The following is a 24540-nucleotide window of genomic DNA, read 5'->3' as shown; positions in this document are numbered from 1 at the left end:
TTTGATCTATCTCTGGTTTTGTCCTACTAGAGATAGGAATAGCTCACAATTGACATAAAATATATGTCTCTAATGTCTAATGTGAGTTATTCCTGTCTCTAGTAGGGCCAAACCAGAGATAGATCAAATATTGGGAACCGCCGTAAATGGCAAAAAGATGTCAATTTTTTCCATATCTTAAAATTTAGGCGATTTCACTTAAGAGATGCGTTTGTAAATAAAAATTTAAAACGTTAATATTAAATGTCCACTTTGGAGTATTTATTTTCCGATGATAACATAACATCGTGTAAATATCGTTGCGGTTGTGATAGTGTCGAACGCGATATGGGAAGCGCAAAGTAAAATGTTTGTGCATCGTACTTACCATTTACAAACTCGTCGGTGAGCAGGCAAATCAAGGTTAAAATAAAGGTTTGACCATCAAAATTTTGTATTCAATCAATCGTAAGCCAGGAGTAAAAATAATGATATCACAAAGCTCGTGGTGGATACTGAATATAATATCGTTAGGTATTGATACTTACAATTTGGGCTTGGTTCTGGGCCTGTTTTAGATTCTTCTCGCGTATCATAAGCTGATGTGCAGCTCTGAAGAAAAAAAAACAAAAATTTGAATTGAAAGGACTTGGCTCTTTTGCAACCGTGCGGCTACTAAATTATCGTTAAATTATGAACATTATTAAAACATATTAAATTATAATACATGTAAATAAATTATAATATAAATAAAATTTTTGTGTCACAATGTTTGTTGACGAACTCCTCCAAAAGGAGGAGTTCGCGCACAAACACGGCTCAACCGATTTTAATTAAATTTTGTATGTACTTACATTCGTTAATCCTGAGAATAAGTAGGTTTTTACAAAATTTATATGGCAAAACAAGCAGAGGCGGCGCAAGGCGTGGGCGGTGTGGGCGACCGCCCACGGCCTCGCGGCCTAAGGGGCCTCGCGAGTCGCGCCCCTTGGACCACGAGGTTTTTTAAAGGTTTTACGAGTTGAGATACTCAAATAATTTATTTTATAAATGAAACTTTGGGTATCAAAAATGATTTCTCTCAACAAATCCGTTCTTTAGCATCATCCATCAGGGGGTCTCGCATAATATATTTTAGGGGGCCTCGCAAGATACATCTTGCCCACATAAAATTTAAGTCTTGCCCCGCCACTGAAAACAAGTTGCCGGGTCAGTCACTAATTATAAAAAAATACAATTGCTGAGACCTGTCCATCTGCTCCTGTGTCAGGTCGAGCGCCTCCTGCATCTCCCGCGACGTGTTCCGCACGAACTCGGGGTCGCAGTACGCTCCTAGTCCTTGCTCGGTCAGCACCTGGACATACAGTTAGAAAGTACCCTGCATCAGTGCACCATCGCGGAAATTGATTCCTAGGCAGGTGGGGGACCTACGTAGTTGGTCGCGTTATATCAAACCCAGCCGACTAATTTTGAATTGACATAACCCGACCAAATGACGTTGATCTGCCAACTGCCTACGAATCAATTTCCTCGATTTTGGAAGTTGCGCAAAAAGTTGAACAGATTGCAAGGATGTAGATTGTAGGTAGAGCTGATAGAGGCTAGAGAGGCGGGAGGCCTACAACCTTTTCCAGCATCTACCTGATACCTCTCATCTACTGTTACTATGGTATCAAAAATCAAAATACACATTACACAATGCACTAGAGCAGAGGTTCCTAAACTCCTTTGTTTCGTGGACCACTTTTTAAATGTTGGTGCTTACTGCGGACCCCCTGAAGCATAAAGCATAAAAGTGCCAGGGTAAGGGCATTTTCCTTCCATTTTCAAATATACGCGTCAGGATTACAAAGAAATATATTATTTAATGGCACGTCTAGGTATGACATCACTTGAGATTTCAACTACGGCGGACGGGCAGCGCGGCATCGACGAGTCTTGCTTGACACACTCTTTCTGAATTTATGGAATAAGCAATTTCTTATAAAAAAAAAACAATAATATATTCATAGGAGAAGTCAAGTCGGGTTACCAAATAAATTTTTATAGACTCCCGTTAACGACTTGTGGAGTGTGGACCCCCATTTTTTCCACGCAAGCGTAGTCTCCTATCGGGCTCCTGTGGACCCCTGGGGGTCCACCTGAACCACTTTGGGAATCAACGCACTAGAGCTTGTCTAGCTTAAAATGACGCGGCCCTCCCACGAGGGAGGGGCGCGTCAAATACACAATGTATAACGTAATTTAGACAAACTTTCCGTATGTCTGTAGGATCAGGTAGGATCCAATAAAATGTTCATGAAATAAACAGAGCTAAACATTAATTAAGCAACACAAATTGAACATAATATAGCCAAGTTCTTACCCTGGTAACTAAACTCTCAGCAGAGCCCACCACGGGCACCGAGGCGCTGTTGCGCGGGCTGCCGGGCAGAGACACTACACCACGAGCGGCATTATCGCTCCCTGTGAAGCCAATAAGAGTTTGTAATAAATCACAAAAATGTGCAACCATGGCTGGCTATAGTGCGACCAGTTTAAGCGCGACCTTCGTAGCATACTAAATGTATGCTACGAGATACACGCTTTAAGTGGTCAGAGTATAGATATAATATGCAACTTTTTTTACTAATGTTTTGTCAAAAAAGTATACGAGTCACTAAACCTTTTATTTTTTTTCTTCAAATTTGAGTATTTTTTATTAAATTGCGTTTTAACTCGTAGCTACAAAAGTCTATATTGACAAAATATCTAGGTACTAATTTAAAACATAGGTACAATTTAAATCGTCCCAAAAGTTTCAAAAGGGAAGTTGTTGCTAATATAATTTTAATTAAAATATTATATTTTTCTAAACTGCTAGTCATTTTGTACTCAATATTTCATAATTCAAACTAAATCTATTTTCTAATTATAAGCCTGCATAAGCTTGATGGTTTTCATGTTGCTTACTCTAGTCGTGCTAAGCGTTTGATGTCATATCTATCTGTTGTATTGTCTACAACTCTAGAGATATATTTCTAACTTGTCTGTTACCATAAGTCATGCTGTTTTATTAAAAAATGATTAGCCTGCAGTGCTCGGTGTAAGCGGTATCCAAACTTGTCATGAGTTATTGACTAATTGTGTATCGTTTGGTGCTATTACTTACTGTGGCTTCTAGGATCTAAAGTGCAAGATGATAAGAAGCTTCCTTCGTCTGGGACGCCATTTTGAATTTATTATATTCTAAATGTTACCATATACCTGCTATCTCGGTTATCAAAATGTCTATGTTAATAAAGAAGAATAGTTTGATTAACAATACAATTATTATTGAGCATTAGAATTAGAAAGGAAATGTCAGAAGAGTATTTTTAAATATTATCTATTGATTACTTTGATATAAGTAAAACGTTCTGAAACAAATGAATAATATTCGAAAAAAGTACAAAAATACACAGTAGGTACTCTGATGATATGATCACACTTCACGAATGGGTGATAAAAAACAAAACACTCAGCAGGCAGTTAGAATAATATTATGATAAGGACAATTAATTTTCACGAGATTTTTCGCAAGAACATACGTTAAATACTTTTCAAAAAGATATCGACTAGGCGAGTAAACTTAATTGTTAATCAATATGAAGTTAGAAACTTATTTCGTTTGTTCGACTTGGCTGCGATCACAGCGCGCCTTGATTTAGTAAAAGGATATTTTCAGAATGTTATATTTCCTTTTTTTCATATGCCTATAGCACTGAAAGGAAGTATATCTATTTGAATTATAGATATAATATTCGTTCATTTAACTTTGTTATCGTGCTCTTTGAATTTACTACTTTTAATTTTATTTTTACGTCAATATATTTTGTAACATGTAAGAATCTGCCATCTATCGCTAGCGGCCGTTCCCAATATTTGATCTATCTCTGGTTTTGACCTACTAGAGATAGGAATAACTAGACATTAGTGACATATATTTTATGTCAATTCAATGTTAGCTGCGATCGGTCGTACGTCAAACCAGAGATAGATTGAATATTGGGAACGGCCGTAAGTCCACTCGCCCCATATCAAAGTAATCGATAGCGCGCGAAGGAAGCTTCGGTGCGGACCTGCGGTCGGCGGCAGCGCGGAGGCGGATCGCACGAGCCGACCTTGTGGCGCGGGCGGCGCTCGCAGCGAGCGGCCGCGCGCCGCCGCGAACGCGAACGGCAGCCGCGCGGCCGCGTTGTAGCCGTACAGCGTCATCGGCCGCCGCTCCGCCGCCGGCAGCACCTCGCCGCCCGCGATCATCGGCGTTATCTCCTCGTCCGCGACCGACGACCGCTTCGACCCCACGAGCCCCGACCGCAGCTCCTCCATCTTCAGCCCCGATATCTTCGGGGTTATCTCCCCCGTGCCCGGTGAGGGCGTCTTCTCCTCGGGCGAGGCTTTCGGCACGGTTAACTTGTCGAGGTCTTCGGGGTGTATCTTCTGCCGCGAGCCCGCCTTCACGCCGGAGCTCTCGGGCGTTGTGAGGTAGTTCACGCAGCCGAAGGCCAGCCCTATCTGCCCGAGCATCTCCGGGTAGTTCGACTTTTGATTGCTAGGGATTAGGGAAATGTTAGTGTTAGTCGCTGTCACTCGATGCACGTTAGGGGGCATTCAAACTACAGAAAAAAGTCATTCAAAACCAAACGCACACTCGGCTACCTTGGTAAAAAGCATTCTTTAGATTGTTCGTTGTGGTTCTGAAATGCAATAAACGTTTTCCTCAATAAAAACTATTTTTGGAAACGTTACAACAGGTCTGCTATTTTTGACGAAGTGTGAGGTGTCCCATATTTTCACAATGTGAATTCTTACTTCGTCTAAACTAAAATATTTTTATGTGATAATGTGATGGACATTTATACTTACTCTAGAACTTGATATATCTTTTCCGATTCCCCATTAAATATTAAAGGCCTTAGCGGTATTTGTTCCTTCGGTTGACCGTTTGCTCTGCAAAGAAAACCGTGACCGTTGATTTTATCTGATATAATATCCATGGAGACTTTACTCAAATGACAGAGAAAAAAAGAAGAAAAATAGAGAAGAATTGACATCACATGACTCACAGATTTGGAGCAAGTGGCAGCTGGGCCACGCCGTACTCGCGCTGCATCATAGAAGACAAGTGGTTACCAACATCACCTAGGTATAAAACATTTTCAAGATTAGAAACTATGCAATCAGCATGAAATGTGTTATATTCAACCAGCGAATTCAACCGATTGCTCAACTGCATTCATGAATGGAAAAAATGTTTAAAGAAGTTCCAGAAAATGATCAATAACTTGAATAGAAACGTACCTGGCGGAGGTTCTCCATGTTTTCTGTGTTTGTTCAGATGTCTATTGGGGCCATGCCTTCGTATACTTGACCAAACACCACCAAACAGCGAATGATTTCTCTGAAATGAAAACATTTTTATTTTATTTGTGACTGCGATGGTTCTCCTAGATTTTAGCAACGCTTTTTGTACTGTTGACACCGATATTTTGTTGGCTATGCTAAGAGATGTCCTTGGCTCAGACAAAGAGATCGCGTGGTTCAGGAGCTACCTTGTTGGCAGACAGCAATGCGTCCGCGTAGATGGCAAAGACTCTTGGTTGTGTGATGTAGATGTCGGATTGCCTCAAGGCGGAGTCCTCTCCCCTCTACTATTTTCGATCTTTATAAATTTTATAACCCCTCTGCTCTCGTGTCAGTTCCATTTATACGCAGATGACCTTCAAATCTACTCCCAAGCTGAGGTTACCGAAATTTATGCCCTAATATCCACAAAATAAATGAAAACCTTACTAGAATTTATAATTGGAGCATATCTCATGGACTTACTATTAACCCAACAAAATCTCAGGCTATTATTATTGGCAGTACTAAGCAAATAGATACTAAAACACCTTACAGTTCCTCAAATCGCTTTGAATAATATACCCTTAAATATAACTAGTGTCGTTAAGAACCTTGGTGTCAGCTTTGATTCCTGTCTGTCTTGGGCTCCGCACGTATCTATGATTTGCCGTAATAGTGGGAGTAGTTATGAAGTTGACCTTTAAAAATTGTATTATGCCATAGCTTAATAAAATTTTTAAAGGTCAACTTTGTTATGAAGCTCATAAGCTGTGATTCTAAGCATTTTCAGTCCGGGGGGCAAAACGAAACATGTTGGCCAGCCGGGTGGGGGGGGGGGGGGGGGTGTTTCAAAGATGGTCGCCACCCGGTCTCTTTAAAAAAAATCTATTCTCGTCCTGGTGGCTACTAGGGCAAGATTGGTATCATTTTCGTATAAACCAAAGACGTAGAATCTGTTTCTGATATTAATTATACTAAGTTTCATAGTCATTTTACAACAAAAACGTAAAAATGTGAAAATCTCACTTGGAGATTTTTGCTTTGAGAGCTCATTACTTTTACATAGTGCTTAAAAATATCATACAAAAATACTATAATATACCGCATTTTATGCAGATTCTAAATATATACTTTTAAATATCACCTTCTACAAAAAGATGCTAAAAAAAATTAAAAACCGCAGCGCGGGAAGCTACACTCGTGCTGCTCTGCTGCTAGGGTGTAGCTGCTCGCGCTGCGGTTGTTTTTTTTTTTTGCAAAACATGCTTACTTTGTGAATAAACACGAATCAATGTTTTTTTTTATAAAATAATTTAATTATCGGGCACAGTTGTCGGCACACAGACATAACTCTGTGCCCTAGTAGCCACCAGGACGAGGATAGATTTTTTTAAAGAGATCGGGTAGTGGCCATCTTTGAACCCCCCCTCTCCCTCGCTAGCCGCATGTTTCGTTTTGCCCCCCGGACTGAAAATGCTTAAAATCACTTAAGGAACATATGTGATGAAGCTCATAGCTTAATACAATTTTCAAAGGTTCTGTATGGGAGCGATGCATAACTTCCTAAACTATAGAGTTTATGCTGCATCTGGGTCACTTAGAAGGTTAAAAAATTTCTTACCTATAAAAACCAAAATTGAACTCGCCCAATCACTCCTCCTATCAATAATTGATTATGCCGATGTCTGCCTTATTGATCTTAGTGAGGAACTGATCAATCAACTCCAACGGATCCAAAATTTCTGCATAAGATTCATTTACGGGTTGCGAAAGTTTGATCATGTTACCGAATACAGACGAAAACTTAAGTGGTTACCCATCAAATCACGGCGCGAAGAGCATATATGTACTCACTCTCCTTTACAAAGTTCTGTATGACCCTCGTGCACCAATTTACCTTAAGGAACGATTTAAATTTCTAGGTGCTAGTCATAATTTTTGCCTACGCTCTGATAGAGATAATATTTTGGAAACACCTCTTGCTCGATCTGGTTACTACTACAGTTCCTTTACCGTTAAGGCCATAACTCTTTCGAACTCACTACCATCTGAAATACGACATTCCGACTCAGCGACCACATAACCCAATGTGGTCGCTGCTCCGACTCGATTGGAATTTTTAAATCATCAAAATTGCGCAAACATCTTTTAGAAAAGGCATAGATTGTAACTACATAATATTCGTAGTTAGACGTATTTATCTAATTAATATTTTATGTATGTATCTAAGTATTTATCATAATGAGTATATTATATCTATTATATTTTAATAATTATATAGGTAACTTTATAGATTTAAATATATATATTTTCGTCCCTATTTATTACACTAAAAACTATACTTCCGCTTTCATTAAAGTTCTCCAGTTAACACAAAGGCTGTCTGGAAGAAATCGCTTTTAGCGATAAGATCGCCTTTGCCCACATACCTAGTTTTAATATATCATCTAAAAGCGTGTGTTTAGTATAATTATTTTTGGTATTGGTATTTGTGAGCAATAAAGTGTTTTATTATTATTAATAATCTGGGGGCACGGCAGTGCCCCCGCCAAGTCGAGCAAAAAATCGGCTCGGCCGTACCATCCTTTTCTCGAACCAATTCAGGCTGTTTTTGACCCCCTATAACTTCATTGTGGATAAACCAACAAGCCTGAATAATAATTATTATGTATAAATTGTAAGATACATTGCGTTTTCATGCGATGTCCAAGTCGATCTATTTATTTAAAACGTAAAAGATTTTTAATATTGATATGATAATAACTTACGTAATAACTTGAGACAGAAGGTCCCCTAGGTAGTTACTGAATAAAATAACCGACATGGTATTGCATGGATCTCATAAATTTTTACGGTGTAAAAACTGAGTGGCGAGACTTGGTTTTTTACAGGATGTTTTTGATGGGATTATTATTATTTCCAAAATGGTTATTATGTCTATTAAACTGTGTTTTGCGATATACATATCCTAAGACAAGATACAGAGGTATTGGACCAGCAACCAAATTGATTACATAAGAGGGTGCAGTCTAAAAATGTTTAAATTGACACCAAATCCATATTAAGTAGTTAATACGTTGTTAGTACAAAGTGGCACTCACGCGATGCATTGGCACATCTATATCATCGGCTATATTGTCTAGAGCTCCGGAGATGGCTCTCTTCAGCTCTGGTCCAGCTTCGTGTAGTGTCCGCAGGCCCGCCTGTAGTGTTGCTGCCTGCGCTTGCTCGTCGTTCTGCCTCATTTCTTGTTCCTTACGCTTTTTGAACCTTAACATTGTTATTATCCATTTTAGTATCATCGTAAGAGCATCCATACTTGTGACATTTTAATGACGTAGTTAGAATTTAGAAAAATAATTAACCAGAAGATATGCACAGGTGTAAAAATATGGAAATGGTATTGAAAATATAAGAAACTAAAAAGATACGATTTTTTGTTCACAAATCGTTTTTTAATAGCTATGCTAATTTAAAGAGTAATAAAGCATTTATTTAGTTTATTGTTTTAATTATATCTGTTTAGGTCACAAGTATGGAAGTAGATGAGAATAATGTTGGGAAAGCTAGTGCAACTATAGATGTAGCTAGACTAGAAGTTGCCGGTGAGACTAAGGTGAAGATCGTCCAAAAAGATGGTATTTCTAGATCCAGCATATATGTACTGTACCAAGCTTATACAATCCGGTCTACTCGATATGTATTTTGAGCTAGAAAAGAATCTAATTAAAATCGTATTTCATAACATCATCTGCTTAAAAAAGGCTGCTCATGAATCATGAACTAAATCTAAATTATTCGAGGAAAACTCCACAAAAAGAACACAACATTTAATATTTACAAAAAATGGGGCAAAACAAAAAATAAAAAACTTGGAAAATTTTAAATCGGTAAAACATTTTATGGGCATGCTGCGTGGGCTTTTGGAGCGTATAAAATGGGAATGGTTGACCATAGTACTCGGTATTATTATTCTTTTAGTCTCGTCGGACATGCGGGGTACAACCAAAACCAGCTATAGTCAACGAAGCCATCGTAAACTTCTATTGAAGAACTATTCAAGAGCTTAAAAACTATAAAGGGAAACATTCCTTCCTAAAATATACTTTCCCTTATTCGCGTTACTTACGCGTGATTCCTATGGAACAAAAATTCACCATTAACATAATTTAACAAAACAACAAGGTGAAATAATTATAAATCCTAAACTCGAAACATAAACAAATTCATATGGTCTAAATCAGATTTATAAAACAAGTCCGGGTATGTTTAAAGACATTAGCGAATTTAAGACGCTTTAAGATTCCTAGATGCCTATTACGCTTTTCTTTACATACTTACTAGATTAAAATTTCAAGGGTGTGCCATTGGGAATAAATAATTTTGTGATTCTCGACGAAACAGGGTATATAATATAAGGTAGATATCTCTGGTTCAACCTTGTGTAGACCTTTGAATATAATAATATAGACACTACGTTGGTCTATAGTTTTAATATTTTAATTACATACATGTAATACATAGAAATTTGAAAAACGTCGTTTTGTTGCTTACCTTCTAAAGTAATCTTGAATTAAGAATGTCGCGTAGAACTTGCCAACTGTGATTTCGTTGGGATCCCCTGGTGGAGGCACAACTTGGTCTAGAAGTTTTGGAGATGTTCTTTTCCAGATTTTCTTGATGACATTCCTCAATTCGGTGTTGCAGTCGTCGATATTACCTAGAAAGAAACGAAATCTTAATAATCGTGTCCACTGGAAAGTCAAAACGAAATGAAAGATGTGAAGAGGAAAACAGTCTTTTTGTAACTTGAAAAGATGGTGTGGTGTTAGAGGAAAGAATTTGAAAGTATCATCACACTTACCATCTGTTTTAATTTTGAGCGAAGTCCGCACTACGGCGAAGAGCGTGGCGTTAAAAAGAACTGTTCCATCGGAATTGAGGGGCATGTTCATTGATACGAGCCGTTTACACGCTACCCGGTGAGGACAAAGCTTACCAAAACCTGAAAATGCAATAGAGGAACAGATAATCAAACGGTGTTCAGGCAATGAATAAGTAGCCAGAAAAGTAAACAGCATCATAATTAATTCAGATTGGAACTAACCTAGAGGTGGACTAATTTTTCTTAATAATGTTACTACATCTAAATGTTTTATTCTTCCTTTCGCGTCAGGGTCATATTCACTCCACAATCTGAAACAAATTAAAACATTGAAAGCCAAATTATTCAAGATGTTAATTATTATCCATAATATTTTGTGAAATCTCACCTTATAAATTCATCTAAATGATGTGGTCCCAAGATTGACCAGTCCCTGGTTAGATAGTCAAAATTATCCATAATAACGGCGACGAATAAATTAATAATCTGGAAACAAATATGATTAGATTTTTTTTTATCACACGCAAAAAATACAAGTTTTAGAACGTCAAAGAAAAGTTACCAGAAAAGAACAAAGAACGTAGAACGATATAAAGTATGGAAACGCGAGAACAGATCCACACGACCCTTCTGGTTTCTGGCCATCTTCTTCAGTATAATTGTTGTCACATTTAACCTCTGGTTCTGGAGCCACACCCATCATTATGTCTTGCCAAGCTTCACCTGGAATTACAGAAAAACTTTTGCAGAAACCATTTACTTTTAAAGAAATATAGCAATAGATGGAGTCTGAATGCAGACAACTTTACCTGTAGCGGAACGAAACAACACAAGAATAGCTTGTGGAAACGTTTGAAAATGATTGTTCCTGGTGATAGGAGTGTCGTCATCAATGGCGATCTTCCCAAAAACCTATTATAAATAAAACACTGTTAGATTTTGGCCGCAGGCAAAAGGCAAAATAATACTTGCAATAATAACACGATCTGATATATAATACCTGCATTCCAACAACAGCATATATGAAGAAGAGCATCAGAATCAGTAGCGCCACGTAAGGCAGCGCTTGGAAGGATTTAATGAAGGTCCAGAGTAGGGTGCGGATTCCCTCACCACGTGACAGAAGTTTCACGAGCCTCATTACACGGAAGAGACGAAAGAAATTAATGGACGGGATTGAACTTTCCTGAAAATGCAAGGAAGTAGGAACCGATTAGAATCAATAAATGATGGACTGTACTTTACCATAAAATAAAAAATTATATCATCATCATAAGTTTTTAACACAATTTCAACTCGTTTATATTCTTGAAATCACTGCCCGAAAGAAATCTATGTTTTGAATGATTTTAGTTGACTTTTACTAATTTCTACTTTTATTTGCTTGCTTTGCTGAAAAAAATCACATGATATTGATAAGATAATATAATAATAATAATATCTATGGACGCTTCACACCACGTCAGTCTGGCCCCGTGCTAAGTACCTGAAGGACTTGTGTTACGGGTACCAGACAAGGGAAATATATTTAATAAGAGATAAGCCGATCATGACTTTGGCCGACTAGTCGGCTGCAAAGAAGCCGACTAATCGGCCGACTAGTCGGCTAAGCCGATCATGGTCTCGGAAGTTTCCGTAACGCTTTTTTACTGCAGTTTCGCGTCACACATGCCGCCTGCAAACGTGTTGAAACGTGATAAGTATATTTACTTCACGTACATTACTTTATTTTGTTTAGCTATGATACAGTTGATGGTTTTCATTAAATATTTCATGTACCTACATGAAAGCTCAATTTAATAATACATACTTAATTTGTTTGTTAAATTTTTACAAAAATATTTTTTTACTAGCAAGCAAGTTCAGAAACACTTCATTTAATTTTAAAATGTGTAACAACTAACACTGATTGAGATTTGAGTGTGATCTGAACACATAAATAATAATCAAGGTTTATCTTTATTATAATTTCAATAAAAGCAAAAAAGTAAAAAGCCGATTAGTCGGCGCTTTTTGCCGACTAGTCGCTGACTACAAAAGTGGCCGGATAGTCGGCTTTACCGACTAGTCGGCACATCTCTATATTTAATACTTTTATACTATACATATATTTAAGATTTTTATTAAATGATATTGATATTTAATTATGTTTAGGAATATGTGCCTCATGAAATTGAGATATCGTACAAAAGTCTCTAATGAAGAATTGTAAGCGTGTTTTGTTGAAGGAAAAAATTTGCATTTGTGTTTTAACTTTTAATGGTCGTGACTCGTGCTCAGGTGTTCGTCGTTCTATGTTTTCTGTGATGTAGCCAATACTGTCCCAATGTCCATCTAAAGCTCAAGATTTGCATGACGACATTTAAAGCTGTTAGTTGCCCTATTTTATTCAACTTGTAACAAGTTAATATTGCCATTTGTTATATCTATTTTAATTTCTTTCTAAGGATTTTCCCTTCATTCTGTTTATTTCTATTTATTTTATTATTAGCGAAAGCGTCAACTTACCTTTACTACGTGAGTTCTTGGCAATCCACTTCCCTGGAAGAAATATTGTTTATTCAATCTAAAATATCATGTGAGATAGCTACAGCACTGCTGTTATTACAACATTAAATAGTCCATGCCTGGGACAGTAGTACTGTTTCATCTTATTTAAAATGCCTAGTAGATATTAAATTTACTTATTTTTTAAAATTTATTTTGTTCTTCGTTTTTGTTTCATCCAAAACATCATTATGATTACTTTTGGCGCCATTTTCGTAATAATTGTGTATCAATAAGATTAAACAGTACAAGTGTAAGCATATTTGCATGACGCTGTGTGCTTTAAGCATTACCTGATTCTTCAGCTCGTTGACTTGTGATACCACTATGTCTATGATGCTACCCAGGACGATAATGAAGTCAAATGTGTTCCACGCGTCACCAAAATAATTCTGGAATCATTCGTCAAAATAAAGCGATACGATCACGGCTTAGTGATCCTGTTGTATTCTTATTATATCAAAAGGCCACACTACTAAGAGCGACGATACTTCAAGGTTAAGGTTTTGTGAAGCAACGATTAATAAATTAGGGAGGGAAAATTTTTTTCATGTGTGATGTGAGTAGGTTTTCTTGAGAATTTTAAACACCTTACCTTAAACCGAAAAGCAGCAAGTTTGAAAATAAACTCTAGGGCGAATACAGCAGTGAATATCATGTTTAGCATGTCCAAAGCCTTGCTGTACTCCGGCGGCTGGTTGTGGTACTTCATGGCGAGGGTGATGGTGTTGATCATGATGAGCACGAATATCGCGTACTCGAACGGCTGCGATGTGACGAACCACCACACTTTGTATTGGATGCGGTGTTTAGGTATATACCTGAAACAATTAAATTCATCTTTTTAATAGAACCATTCCCAAATGTAATGAGTATTTTAACTTGAGAGGCATCCATACTAATATTAATAACCTCCTCCTTTTTGGAAGTCGGATAAAAATGCAAAGGTGTGTCGGTCTGTTACGTACGTCTTCACGCTGAGATACTTTAAAAGACGGGAAAGGACATAGGATAGTTTTTGTTACGGAAAAAATTCGGAATTTCGGCGCAACGGAGTTGTGGGCGTCAGCAAGTTCTCCATAAAATAAAGATTTCTTTTTTCTTTAAGTCAAATATTAAGCAAGGATACGTTCTTGGTCACTTTCTACTCTCTTAATTACTTCAAAACCATAACTTACCTTCTAATTGGCTTAGCTTTTAAGGCAAATTCTATACAATTCCTTTGGTTCTTATCTAGTTCACAGTTCTTGTATTCCTGCTCACCCTCGTTCTGGAATGTCACTATGACGAAACCGACGAATATGTTCACCTAGAAATTTATTTACCAGTTAACGCTAAAACTTTCTGAAAATGTTATGTTAAACTATAAAATAAAGTCGTTTCCGCTTACCATAAAGAAGGCAATAATAATAATATAAATGATATAGTAGGCTGCGACAATTGGACGGAAATTTGTAATCGGACCTCGATCTTCAGCATTCGAATCTATAGATACATACAATAACCTGAAAAATAACGACAAGGATATAAGTAAGAAGTTAAAAAAACTTTCAGAAACATTGAAATTGATTTTGAAATTTAAAATGTTTCCACGCCCTACGGGCAGAAATTGTGATCTACAGAAATAATAACATCATTGTAACCAATTTCTTGGAAAAAAGATATGATCGATCGATCGATCGATTGATTGATTGATTGATAGAAAGGTTTCAGAACATACCCTGGCCAACCTTCAAACGTAGAAACGGTGAAGAGGGTGAGCATCCCTTTCATCACATTATCGAAATGGAAATCATTTCGTTTCCACTCTCTGTCTCTAACTACATAATTACTATGTTCAAATACTAAATATGTCCCCCTGTGAAACAATTAATGGAATCAAATATTTAATTAAAATATAAAGCATTAAATTTGGAAAGAAAAATATAAAATTAGCTTTGAAATATCAATAATAGTGTTAACGTTAAGGATAATAAACAGATTTCTAGACAAAAAATACTTACTGACATTCTTCTTTAGTCATTTTAGAAATATCATTACACCTAAAAAATTTACCCTGAAAGAAAACAACTTTACACGTTTAATATGAATAGCTCAAAGATTTATCAAATGTAAAAAAGCATGCGTTGTTGAAGCTATTAAATAAAAGTAAGCAAAAAATATCTTACAAATAGTAATTATTAATTTTGTTTTGCCAAAATTCAAAATAAATAATCATTGTTATTTGGTATGTGTTTTGTAACATAAAAGTAAAAAATGTATTATTGGAACTTTATTTAACACATGCAAAACTAACCATGGTATTAGGGTTGAATTTTACTATATCAACCTCATAATAAGCTATGCTCAATGCGCATTTGATAAAATAAGACTTACTTATAATAAAAAAAAGCAATTTTACACAAGACAACATTAGAGAAGTTTCTTATGAGGTGGATTAGTTAAAAAAGCATCAAATCTCACCTTAAATAACTGTACGCCGACAACGGCGAACATAAATTGTAATAAATAGGTAACTAGCATTATATTTCCTATTGTCTTAATCGCTACTATCACACATTTCACCACATACTAAAACGAGAAGGTGTTCCAGTGTCGTGCGAGTTAGACGTGGATTTATACATTACCGGGGGCAAAAGGGATTCCAACATTGTCCGGAACACGCAGCATCGGGACATAGGGGGAAAAGCAAACTGTTATAATACAGGACACTATGAAACAGAGGTTGGGAATGTTACTTATCTACATCGTTAGCCCTGTTAGCCTTTTGGGGTCGGAGATAAGTAAACGCCAAGGTAGGGGGATGGTTCTATTATATGAAATAACAAAGGGCATTAGTTACCTAATGATATTCGTTTACACCTTTGGGTTAAGGACGATGCAAGAATGATAGAGGAAATAAAGAAATAATGTAAAAATATAAGTAACAAAAGTTGATGTGAATGATTGACAAAATAAAAACAAATAACGATGCAAACAAAAGTAGCAAAGCAAAAAATAAAAGATCCCGTAGAATGGATAAAGGAGAAAGATAAAAAAAATACGAAATACCCAAAGGTGTAACTAATACAATATACTTTACAAACGAGCAAACAGGAAAACTGTGATATAGTTTGTGTTCTTGTTTAGATTCTTAAAACTGTGTCGGCACACGTGGTAGAGGTATTGTCATTTTGTAAAACCGAATGAAAGGAATTTCAGTTAATTATTTCTAAAGCTTGTAATAAAAAACTTTGAACCAGTAGAAATTATATTACTTGATAATATTTTAAACTTTCGCGTTGCATTATAATAAAACTTTTTAATCGGGACTTAACGCGACTTATTTAAGTAGTAATGCTACTATGAGTACATACTTTTTCTCGACGTTTCGGCCGTGTTGCAACGGCCGTGGTCACGAGGGGACTCTATATATTACTTGATGTCATCATCAAATAAGTTGTAAATTCTAAATTAAGGATCAATCAAGATACCATAGAATTAGCAACTTCTTCGGCGATAAAATACAAAATAGTAAAAAGAGACTTCATCAATAAACTTAAGATTATGGATATCACAGTAAAAAATAAAATACTGAAACTCCTTTCAACAGTGCGTGGACGTTTCGGTGGCTTGTGCCCCCTACCTTGAACATTTGTACTCCCATCACAGCGAACATGAACTGTAGCAAAGACGTTACCAACAAAATGTTCCCGATCGTTTTGATAGCAACGATCACACATTGTACAACGTGCTATAATACGGGAAAAATATTCATTTTTATATATAAACTGTAATATTTTGTTTACATTCAGAGTAATTAAATCAATCCTATTAACACAATCGATTAAGATCTGTTTTTATATTACAACCAGCGGCGCTCAAATTATTGTTTTCAAAAATATTTGATGAAAAACATTTAGTATACTAACCTTAAGACCCTTGGCCCTGTTTATAGCTCTTAGTGGTCTCAGCACCCTGAATACTCTCAAAATTTTTACTACTGATATACTACCAGACCTGAAAGCAAACGATTTTTTAGAAATTTGAACTATGATATAGCTGAAATAAAAGTTTTATAATAATGAACGGTATACTCACTTAAAACTCATAGAAATAAGAGAGACACACACGACTAGCATGTCGAGAACATTGAAGGCGGAACGTAGGAAGGCACCTTCGTGCAAAATTAGGCCATAAGTGACCAACTTCAGAAATAACTCCAACGTGAAGATGCCCGTGAAGAAAATATCGAATTGACTCAGCAGCTGTAACAAGCAACACCATGTATATAAATGCATTACAACCCGAATATCTAAAATACCGAATACCAAATTTGTTACAAAAACTGTTCTATCTGTTTTTGTAGTACATTAGCAGACAAATTCAACTTAGCATGGGATTAGACGACGTGATGTACACTGTCTAATTTCAAGTGCTTTTGTGTATAATAAATAATTTGAAGAATTTGAATTTGAAAAAATCTTAAACGTACCCAATTTCGAAATCCTTTCTGAGCTGCATCCAATGGATCTTCTGCCGCCAGCATAGCAGACGAGAACATGATGCAGACCAGAATTATGTTCCCAAAAGTAGACGAAGCTGACATCTTGTAGCAGAACACGCGAAACCTGCCAGCAGTGCGGCAATTGTAACGGTTTTATGTAATACAAATTACCTAAATTACAACATTGAAATAATTTCGAGGGAAATATACTGAAAAACCATAATCAAGCAACGCAGCGAATATTTTTTTTAGGGTGTATTGAAAGAGTGATTAATTAATAATTATGAAGAGGCCTGTTGCTTGATCATGGCAGTTAAGTGTTTTTGATATATTATTATAGACATCGATAACATTTATAACAATAATGATATTCATAACAAAACTTTTAAAATGAAATTCAAAATCAATTTCAAATAAAGAGACGATGTCGAAAGTTGGGTCGATTACACAAAAAATAATATAGAAAGAATATCAGTAGATATTAATAAATAGTATTGAATAAAGGATATTCTAGAATAAACTCCTAATATAATTAAGAAAGACAATAATAACAAAGAAAATGTTAACAACAAACAAAGCAAGTTTGAAGCAAGTCATGCACTACGAGAACGTTTACATATTAATAAAACTAGTTGTAATGCTGATAAGAGTGCATGCTGTTTTACTATGTACTGTGGTCACAATCATGCTCTAAGTATTTCGGCACATTAGTTTTCGAAACTGGAATCTAGTCATGCTCAACTAAAGTAGGACGCTTCAATTCTCTACACAAAACCTAAGGGGCTAACACCGGAATAACTTGTACCATGTGAGCTCATTGCTTAGGTAGGGTAAAGTTTTTGGTTATGCCAATTACACATTGATTTGTAAATATAGGTATATCCTAATTTGGAACTATGTGCCAATCGTTCAACAATGAGACACGGGTACTTTTCACCACCAATCACCTGTTTGTTGGTGACAATATGAAGAAACTACTAGCGTTTGGTATAGGCGGCGTCTGATTTGGCATATTCAGTTCCGACATTCGCCGTGGCCGAGCGGTTACTAACGTCCCTTCCTCTTCCAACTCGCCGCCATCTTTTCGAGATACAATCAGATAATGTTCACGTTTCTCACTAATTATATCTTATACTAGATCGCTTATGAATACAATCCTACTCTAGAACCTAATCATGCCGAAATCTCGTGAAACCCTATTCATGACCTTCATTGATACAGCAAATAATAGAAGTGAAGATAGCGTAAACGTGATTATCAATATTATTTGCGTTGTAAGTAAATAAAACCCTAAAAGTTTATTTGAAGATAAAAAGGCAGAAATAAAAGAATGTTTGAATCTGATGACTTTTAAAGTTTGGTGTAAAAATTCTTATTCGGAAGTCAATTATTGTTCAAAAATATGAAATAAAAACTCATTTTTTAATACTGAAAATGCAAGAAACAAGAAAAGCACATCATATAAAATGCAAGCCATCAGAAACAAAAGTGAAAATTAAAACGCAAGAGTGAAAAGAACATCTAAATTAAAGCATACGTCCACCGCGGTCCCTAACCTGTTCGTTTTAGAAAATATGTAGAAAGAACGAGCATCGGGAATAGGTTTCGCCGAATCTCGTATATCGACCTCCGAGAGCCGCCTCGGTCGAGCCGAAGATGTCGTCGGCTTACGTTTCAAACGTGGCTCATCCTCGTATTCTGTATTAACTGTTGTGTTTTGGTTAGGTAAGTGAATCGACATAAGCCGATTTTAATTCTTATAGACTCCAAAAGAACACTATTAAATTAATTGCATACTTATGTGCTACTTTCATATTTTTAGTTATCAAATCGTAATGTGGGTTATTTACCTATATGATTTCTTTGATGAGTTTCCATAGTTTCTTCTTCGTTTTCTTGTTCATCTTCTATTCTCTCGTCTATCATCTCATCAACACCCACTTCCTCTTCACCTTCCATATCTTCTTGTTGCTCTCCTTCTGAACCGGTTTCTTCGTATTCTCTCTCTGAGCTGTAACACATTTTTATTATTTATTGCTGCACGACTTTGCTCTTAGCAAATTGATAGTGTTCTGGTAACTCACTTATCAGTGGTGTAAGCATCGTCATCACGAACATATTCGTCGTCAGTTTCATGTGCTTCCTCAATTTGTCCGGGTTCCTCTTCTCCAGCTTGCTGATAAAAGTACCGCAAAAAAGTGCCTAATCATTAATGTCATAATCATAATTTACTAAATAAGATTTAATATATTTTATTTTAAATTATATTATAAATAATGGTTTCGTAAGGCAGATTTGTACTTACTGCTTCTTCTTTTTCTATATTTGTGAGTGATTCAGCATCTGCTAAATTGTCTACAGCGATGGCCAAGAACACATTCAGTAGGATATCTGATTTACGATTTAGTGATTATTGCAAAAAATATCTAAAATACCAAATAGTAAATACTCAATACTCATACATAATATACAGCGGCAGAAATTATATCAGTAGAATTAAAAGGATACAGTTGCCGCAAATGAAAAGAATGATGAAATATATGCAAGCGAGGATCCCGAATGTTCCCACACCACCGTATGCCTTGATGCCTTCATACATCACTGCATTCCAATCTTCGCCGGTCAATATCTGAAGCCCGATTTAGAAGAGTTATAAAAAGAAGTTAAAACAATAAAAAAATGTTTTCTTTCAACGGATATCAGTTGTGATTAATAGTACTCATTTTGAAATATTTGAAATTAATACTTGAAACACGGTGAGAAGCGCTTGCCAGAAGCAGTCGAAGTTATGACGATCCTTCTCTTCTACGGGGTCGTAGTTGAACTTCCCTCCAAAAACCTGCATGCCCAGCAGCGCGAAGATCATGATGAACAGAAACAATAGCAGCAGTAGAGACGCGATTGACTGTATCGAGTTCAGCAGAGATGCGACCAAATTGGATAGCGATCGCCAGTATCTGAAATTCGAAGCTTTCCCTAAAATTACAAATTCTTCAGCAAGCGTGGATAGTTTCATTGTTATGTAAATCATAAACACAGTTACCGATGATGAAAAACGAATGATATAAAAAGAAACTAAAAATACATAAATAACACTTGTAAATAAATTTCTACATTTTACATACTTGGTAACTTTAAATACTCGGAGCAGTCGAACACATCTAAGCACGGAGATACCCAGCGGAGGCATCACTTCAGTTTTGGTGAGCACCATCTCACTGATAGAACCGACAACGACGAAACAGTCGAATCGATTAAACAACGAAACAAAATAACCCTGAAAATTGATGTAAGTTATTAACAAAGGTATTTTACAAATAAAAGTTTGAACTTGCCAAAAAAACATACCTGCAGACCCAAACTGTACATCTTAACCAACATCTCCATTGTAAATAAAGCTACAAATATGGCGTTGCCATATTCTTGAAAATAATCTAACCACTCGGGTTGACTGAAAAGAACAAAACAAAATTACGACTTCGCTTAAATAATATCAAAATAATGTAATCAATGGTAATTTCAATGACTTACTGGTGATGCTCACTGGCTAGCACAACGGTGTTGAGAAACACTAGAACAATGATAAGCCAGTAAAAGCTCTGTGATTTGACTGCCCGGCGACACGCGCGCTTCATTCGCCGATTCACCTGAAAAGTGGCAATTATTGTAAATCATTCTTCTCTCTTCTGTTTCATTTCAGATTGCCTCCAATCTAAAACGTTATATTATTTATACTTTAGTTATTATTACTATTATTTTACCTTATCAAAGTCAGTCTTCCACATCTTGTTCATCGCTCCCTTCTGCGGTTCAGTTGGTTCTATACCCAAGTGATCAGTCGAATCGTGGTCTGTTACAGTTTGACCTGCAATAATTTATAAGACTGTTAAACTTTTACCGAGCTTATAGTATTATTTCACTTCTATTTCAGCGGTGTTTTAGTCTTTTTGATTAACTAAACCAAATGGTATTTTAACTCACCATAGTCATTCATCCCATAGTCTCTCTTTTGGTCCATAGGGTCGTGTTGGTCCGCTAGTGGCTCCAAATACTCTGCCTGTGTGATCCAGTCTAGATACCCTTTGAGGTCCTCTTCCAACTGCTGCTTTTCTCGGAGCTTCTGAAAGTCTCCTCGGTTTTTCGCTTTCTCTCTTTCTTTGGAAAATTCTCTGAAAAAGTATGACAAATTGTTACATTATTAAAGATATCTCATATGTTACATTCTTTGATTCTTATCTATTTATTAACTGTTTTTGTTATATGCTAAGCAATATGCCATTTACTAGTAATAAATTTTTCCTACAACAAACAATTGATTATGGTTTTGTTATCGCTTACCCGGACAACACACCGAGAATCAGGTTCATTACGAAGAATGCTCCAAGGATGACCATCGATACAAAATATATCCACTCCCAACTGTTACCCATTGCATCTTGTATCTGAAAAATTGCAAGTGAGACAAGAGAATTATGATTAGGTTTGTCGATCTTAATTTACTTATTGGCATTGCTATGCTTCATCAAATTAGGCCCTTTTAAACTGTGGCGGTACCCACAATTCACCTAATATTCCTGCATCGCGCTATCGAAGTTTTCTGAGCGCGTCGGTATATATGTCGCAGCCGACTGGTCTAAATAGCCGTTCAATCAAACAGCTAGCCCTTTGACTGAACAACGCCATTCAATCACATGGCTATACGTCGTTTAGCCGACTTGTTGACTACAACGTTCAACACTACAGTTAGACGACGCTTAGCCAACTGGTTTGTTTTTGTTTTGGCGGGGGGCTGCGCCTCCCGAGCCCCCCTTTTATTTGACGGCGGTCGCCGGCTGCTGCCGCAGCACGCTCGCTGCGCTCGCTCGGCTTCCTCTGTATTGAGGTCTAAGTTCTAACCTAACTTAACCAACTTTTGGACTTTCTGGATTGTGTTTGTTTTTGTTTTGACGGGGGGCTATGCCCCCCGAACCCCCCTTTCGGGGGAGGCTGCGTCCATCCATTTCATAATCCCGTAATTTCTCCTCGAATATTTATTGAAATTTTAATTCACTCGTATGTGCCTCCACAATTTTTGTCTCTTTAATAAGACTCGTAACTTTTATTAACTACTTTCTTTCCGAAAAAAAACCACAAACACCAACAAACACCTGCTAGTTGACGCCATATTGTAAATAAAATGCACCTAGCGCCGCAGCGGTGCGCGCTGAACTACTTCAATTAGACGGCGGCTTTTGAATCAGCTGTAGTGTTGAACGTTTTGAGCGACTAAAATATTCAATAGAAAAGCTAGACGTGTGATTGATTGGCGTTGTTCAGTCAAAGGGCTAGCTGTTTGATTGAACGGCTATTTAAACCAGTCGGCTGCGACATATATACGACAGCTGAAATGTATCACGTGGGCTCCGGCCTGACCGAGCATAACACCTCGCTCGGTCGGAAGATCTTCCTTTGTGACCTCAACGTAAAACCCACATTGGTGACCCTCGACAGAACACGCCTCCTTCATCATCATCACTCCCCGCCCCTCCGCACCGCGCCAGCTAACATCGACTAATCGGGTACATTGTCCACTAGCCGCAATGTACCGCGGCCTGGGCGACTCCGCATCGGCATCATCGGGCTTTCTCTCTACACCGACCAGTCAGCAAGCAGAGCACATCTCTTCTGGTAAGCACGTAGCATCGGCCCCGCACGGCAGCTATCCGACTCACACACTTATTCCCACGAAACCAACCGCGCTACACTTTTGCACTAACCGTCCGTATTTTAGGGTCATGAAAGTTTACTTTTATTATTAAATGTCAGTATCTCAAGTTGTAAGGACTATGCTGACATATTATAATTAGTGAAATCTTAAGAGATAGATATCCATTCCTTAGTGGGCAGCAAAGGATCCAAAAAGGAGCAATCCATATCCAAGGAGGAGTTGATGAATATGCCACGTATGTTTTTATTTATTGGGCGTTAATAAAAACTCACATTATACATAACATCCGTCCAACCCTCTAACGTGATGCACTGGAAGACAGTCAGCATGGACAGGCCGAAGTTGTCGAAGTTGGTGATCCCGAAGTTGGGACCGATCCAACCTTCGCGGCACTCCATATCCTCACCGATGAGGGAGCAGTTGAAACCGTTGTCTAGATCGCACGGGTGGGGGTTGTCCATGATCTCATCTGAAAAAGTAAAAAGTGGTAGAAATGAAAAAGACGCTTGGTGTCTCTACCCAATAATTTATTTGAAAACATTTTTAAATGGCACAAATATCAAAGCAGACGTAGTACATTGACGAAATTCCTGTTATTCCAGCATCAAAACATCGCGTCAAGATATTTAAGCCCCGGCACATTTCTAAAGACGTGGGGGAACTGCATCTATAGGGATATGGGAGTACGCAAACATACGTGCTACGTATTTAACAGCGCTGATGCCTGATAAACATATTTGATCGTATCGGTCGAGAAGAATGAAAATTTCCAAAGCTACAAGATAGCTTACTTGTAACTCTATTATAACAGGACTTGTGCATCTTCCCAGAGAACAGTTCTAGGCCGATGATCGCGTAGATGATGATGACGAAGATGACGAGCAGCGCTATATGGAGCAGCGGCACCATGGCCTTCAAGATGGAGTTCAGCACGATCTGCAAACCTAGAAACAGTAGTTGAAAGATTTATAGTATTGGATAGAACATTGTCTTTTGTTCTTTTTTTTCTTTTGTTCTTTTTTGTTCTTTTCCCAAAAGCCAAGCATCATCTTGATCTGTTGATTGACATTCATTTCAATACTTGAATTATGCCTATATTTAAATCGACTTCAATACATGATTATTTTGATGATTTACTTATAAGGGGTTACCAATTACTGAAAATATATTAAGGCAGCTTCTAACTATTTCAAGGTCATTGAGAGTCAAGTAGCTTTTCCAATGTGTCAGACGAAGTGAAACAGAAGATAGTTTGCAGTTTAGATATTATTTATGCCATGAGCTAAGCTGATCATTTTAAAAAGCATTAGCGATAAAAAGTTTCCATTGACAGCGTATTGTTAGGTTTATGGAGCTCCATCAACGGGGAACTGTTTTTCGCAAAACTTTTGAGGCATAAGCTGTTAATTGGTGTTACACGAGTGCCGGCCATCGCTTGTTCGCTGACCTAATTCGTCAGCGTGCGTTAACAATTGCTTACAAATGACCAAAATATAGCACTATGGATGCGGGATTTTTGTTAGCGCCTATTTTGTGATAGACAGTTTTAGATGATTAATAGTGATTAGG

The 24540-nt window shown here is 37.1% G+C and overlaps 1 protein-coding gene across 19 annotated transcripts in view; it reads right to left on the bottom strand.

The window, feature by feature from the left end:
* LOC121736468 (muscle calcium channel subunit alpha-1-like) overlaps positions 1-24540 on the bottom strand; it is a 63387-nt gene that overhangs the window by 1054 nt on the left and 37793 nt on the right. The window contains exons 7-48 of one of the 19 annotated variants that reach the window (XM_042127680.1): positions 23763-23915; positions 23244-23440; positions 21603-21706; positions 21246-21433; positions 21026-21129; positions 20796-20911; positions 20613-20715; positions 20390-20541; positions 20011-20221; positions 19773-19893; positions 19570-19655; positions 19349-19440; positions 19115-19275; positions 18821-18971; positions 17253-17388; positions 16859-17025; positions 16690-16777; positions 16404-16511; positions 15242-15349; positions 14782-14834; positions 14499-14636; positions 14169-14283; positions 13957-14087; positions 13374-13599; positions 13072-13170; positions 12740-12772; positions 11232-11417; positions 11041-11143; positions 10794-10954; positions 10620-10717; positions 10454-10542; positions 10211-10351; positions 9901-10066; positions 9476-9484; positions 8448-8616; positions 5302-5401; positions 5067-5142; positions 4867-4950; positions 4660-4697; positions 2345-2445; positions 1227-1333; positions 528-591 (exon numbers count right to left, since the gene is read on the bottom strand). In XM_042127680.1, coding sequence (XP_041983614.1) covers positions 528-591; positions 1227-1333; positions 2345-2445; positions 4660-4697; positions 4867-4950; positions 5067-5142; positions 5302-5401; positions 8448-8616; positions 9476-9484; positions 9901-10066; positions 10211-10351; positions 10454-10542; positions 10620-10717; positions 10794-10954; positions 11041-11143; positions 11232-11417; positions 12740-12772; positions 13072-13170; positions 13374-13599; positions 13957-14087; positions 14169-14283; positions 14499-14636; positions 14782-14834; positions 15242-15349; positions 16404-16511; positions 16690-16777; positions 16859-17025; positions 17253-17388; positions 18821-18971; positions 19115-19275; positions 19349-19440; positions 19570-19655; positions 19773-19893; positions 20011-20221; positions 20390-20541; positions 20613-20715; positions 20796-20911; positions 21026-21129; positions 21246-21433; positions 21603-21706; positions 23244-23440; positions 23763-23915 — 5033 coding nt within the window. Of the gene's footprint in view, positions 1-527; positions 592-1226; positions 1334-2344; positions 2446-4079; positions 4553-4659; positions 4698-4862; positions 4951-5066; positions 5143-5301; positions 5402-8447; positions 8617-9475; positions 9485-9900; positions 10352-10453; positions 10543-10619; positions 10718-10793; positions 10955-11040; positions 11144-11231; positions 11418-12739; positions 12773-13071; positions 13171-13373; positions 13600-13956; positions 14088-14168; positions 14284-14498; positions 14637-14781; positions 14835-15241; positions 15350-16403; positions 16512-16689; positions 16778-16858; positions 17026-17252; positions 17389-18211; positions 18345-18820; positions 18972-19114; positions 19276-19348; positions 19441-19569; positions 19656-19772; positions 19894-20010; positions 20222-20389; positions 20542-20612; positions 20716-20795; positions 20912-21025; positions 21130-21245; positions 21434-21602; positions 21707-23243; positions 23441-23762; positions 23916-24540 lie in introns of those variants that run through there. The other 18 variants (XM_042127674.1, XM_042127682.1, XM_042127681.1 and 15 more) reach the window with 18 other exon arrangements.

This window comes from Aricia agestis, chromosome 19 (assembly GCF_905147365.1).
Source record: "Aricia agestis chromosome 19, ilAriAges1.1, whole genome shotgun sequence".
Classification (NCBI taxonomy): domain Eukaryota; kingdom Metazoa; phylum Arthropoda; class Insecta; order Lepidoptera; family Lycaenidae; genus Aricia; species Aricia agestis.
Note: the sequence above shows the minus strand (reverse complement) of the source record. Positions and strands in the feature narration are given on the sequence as shown.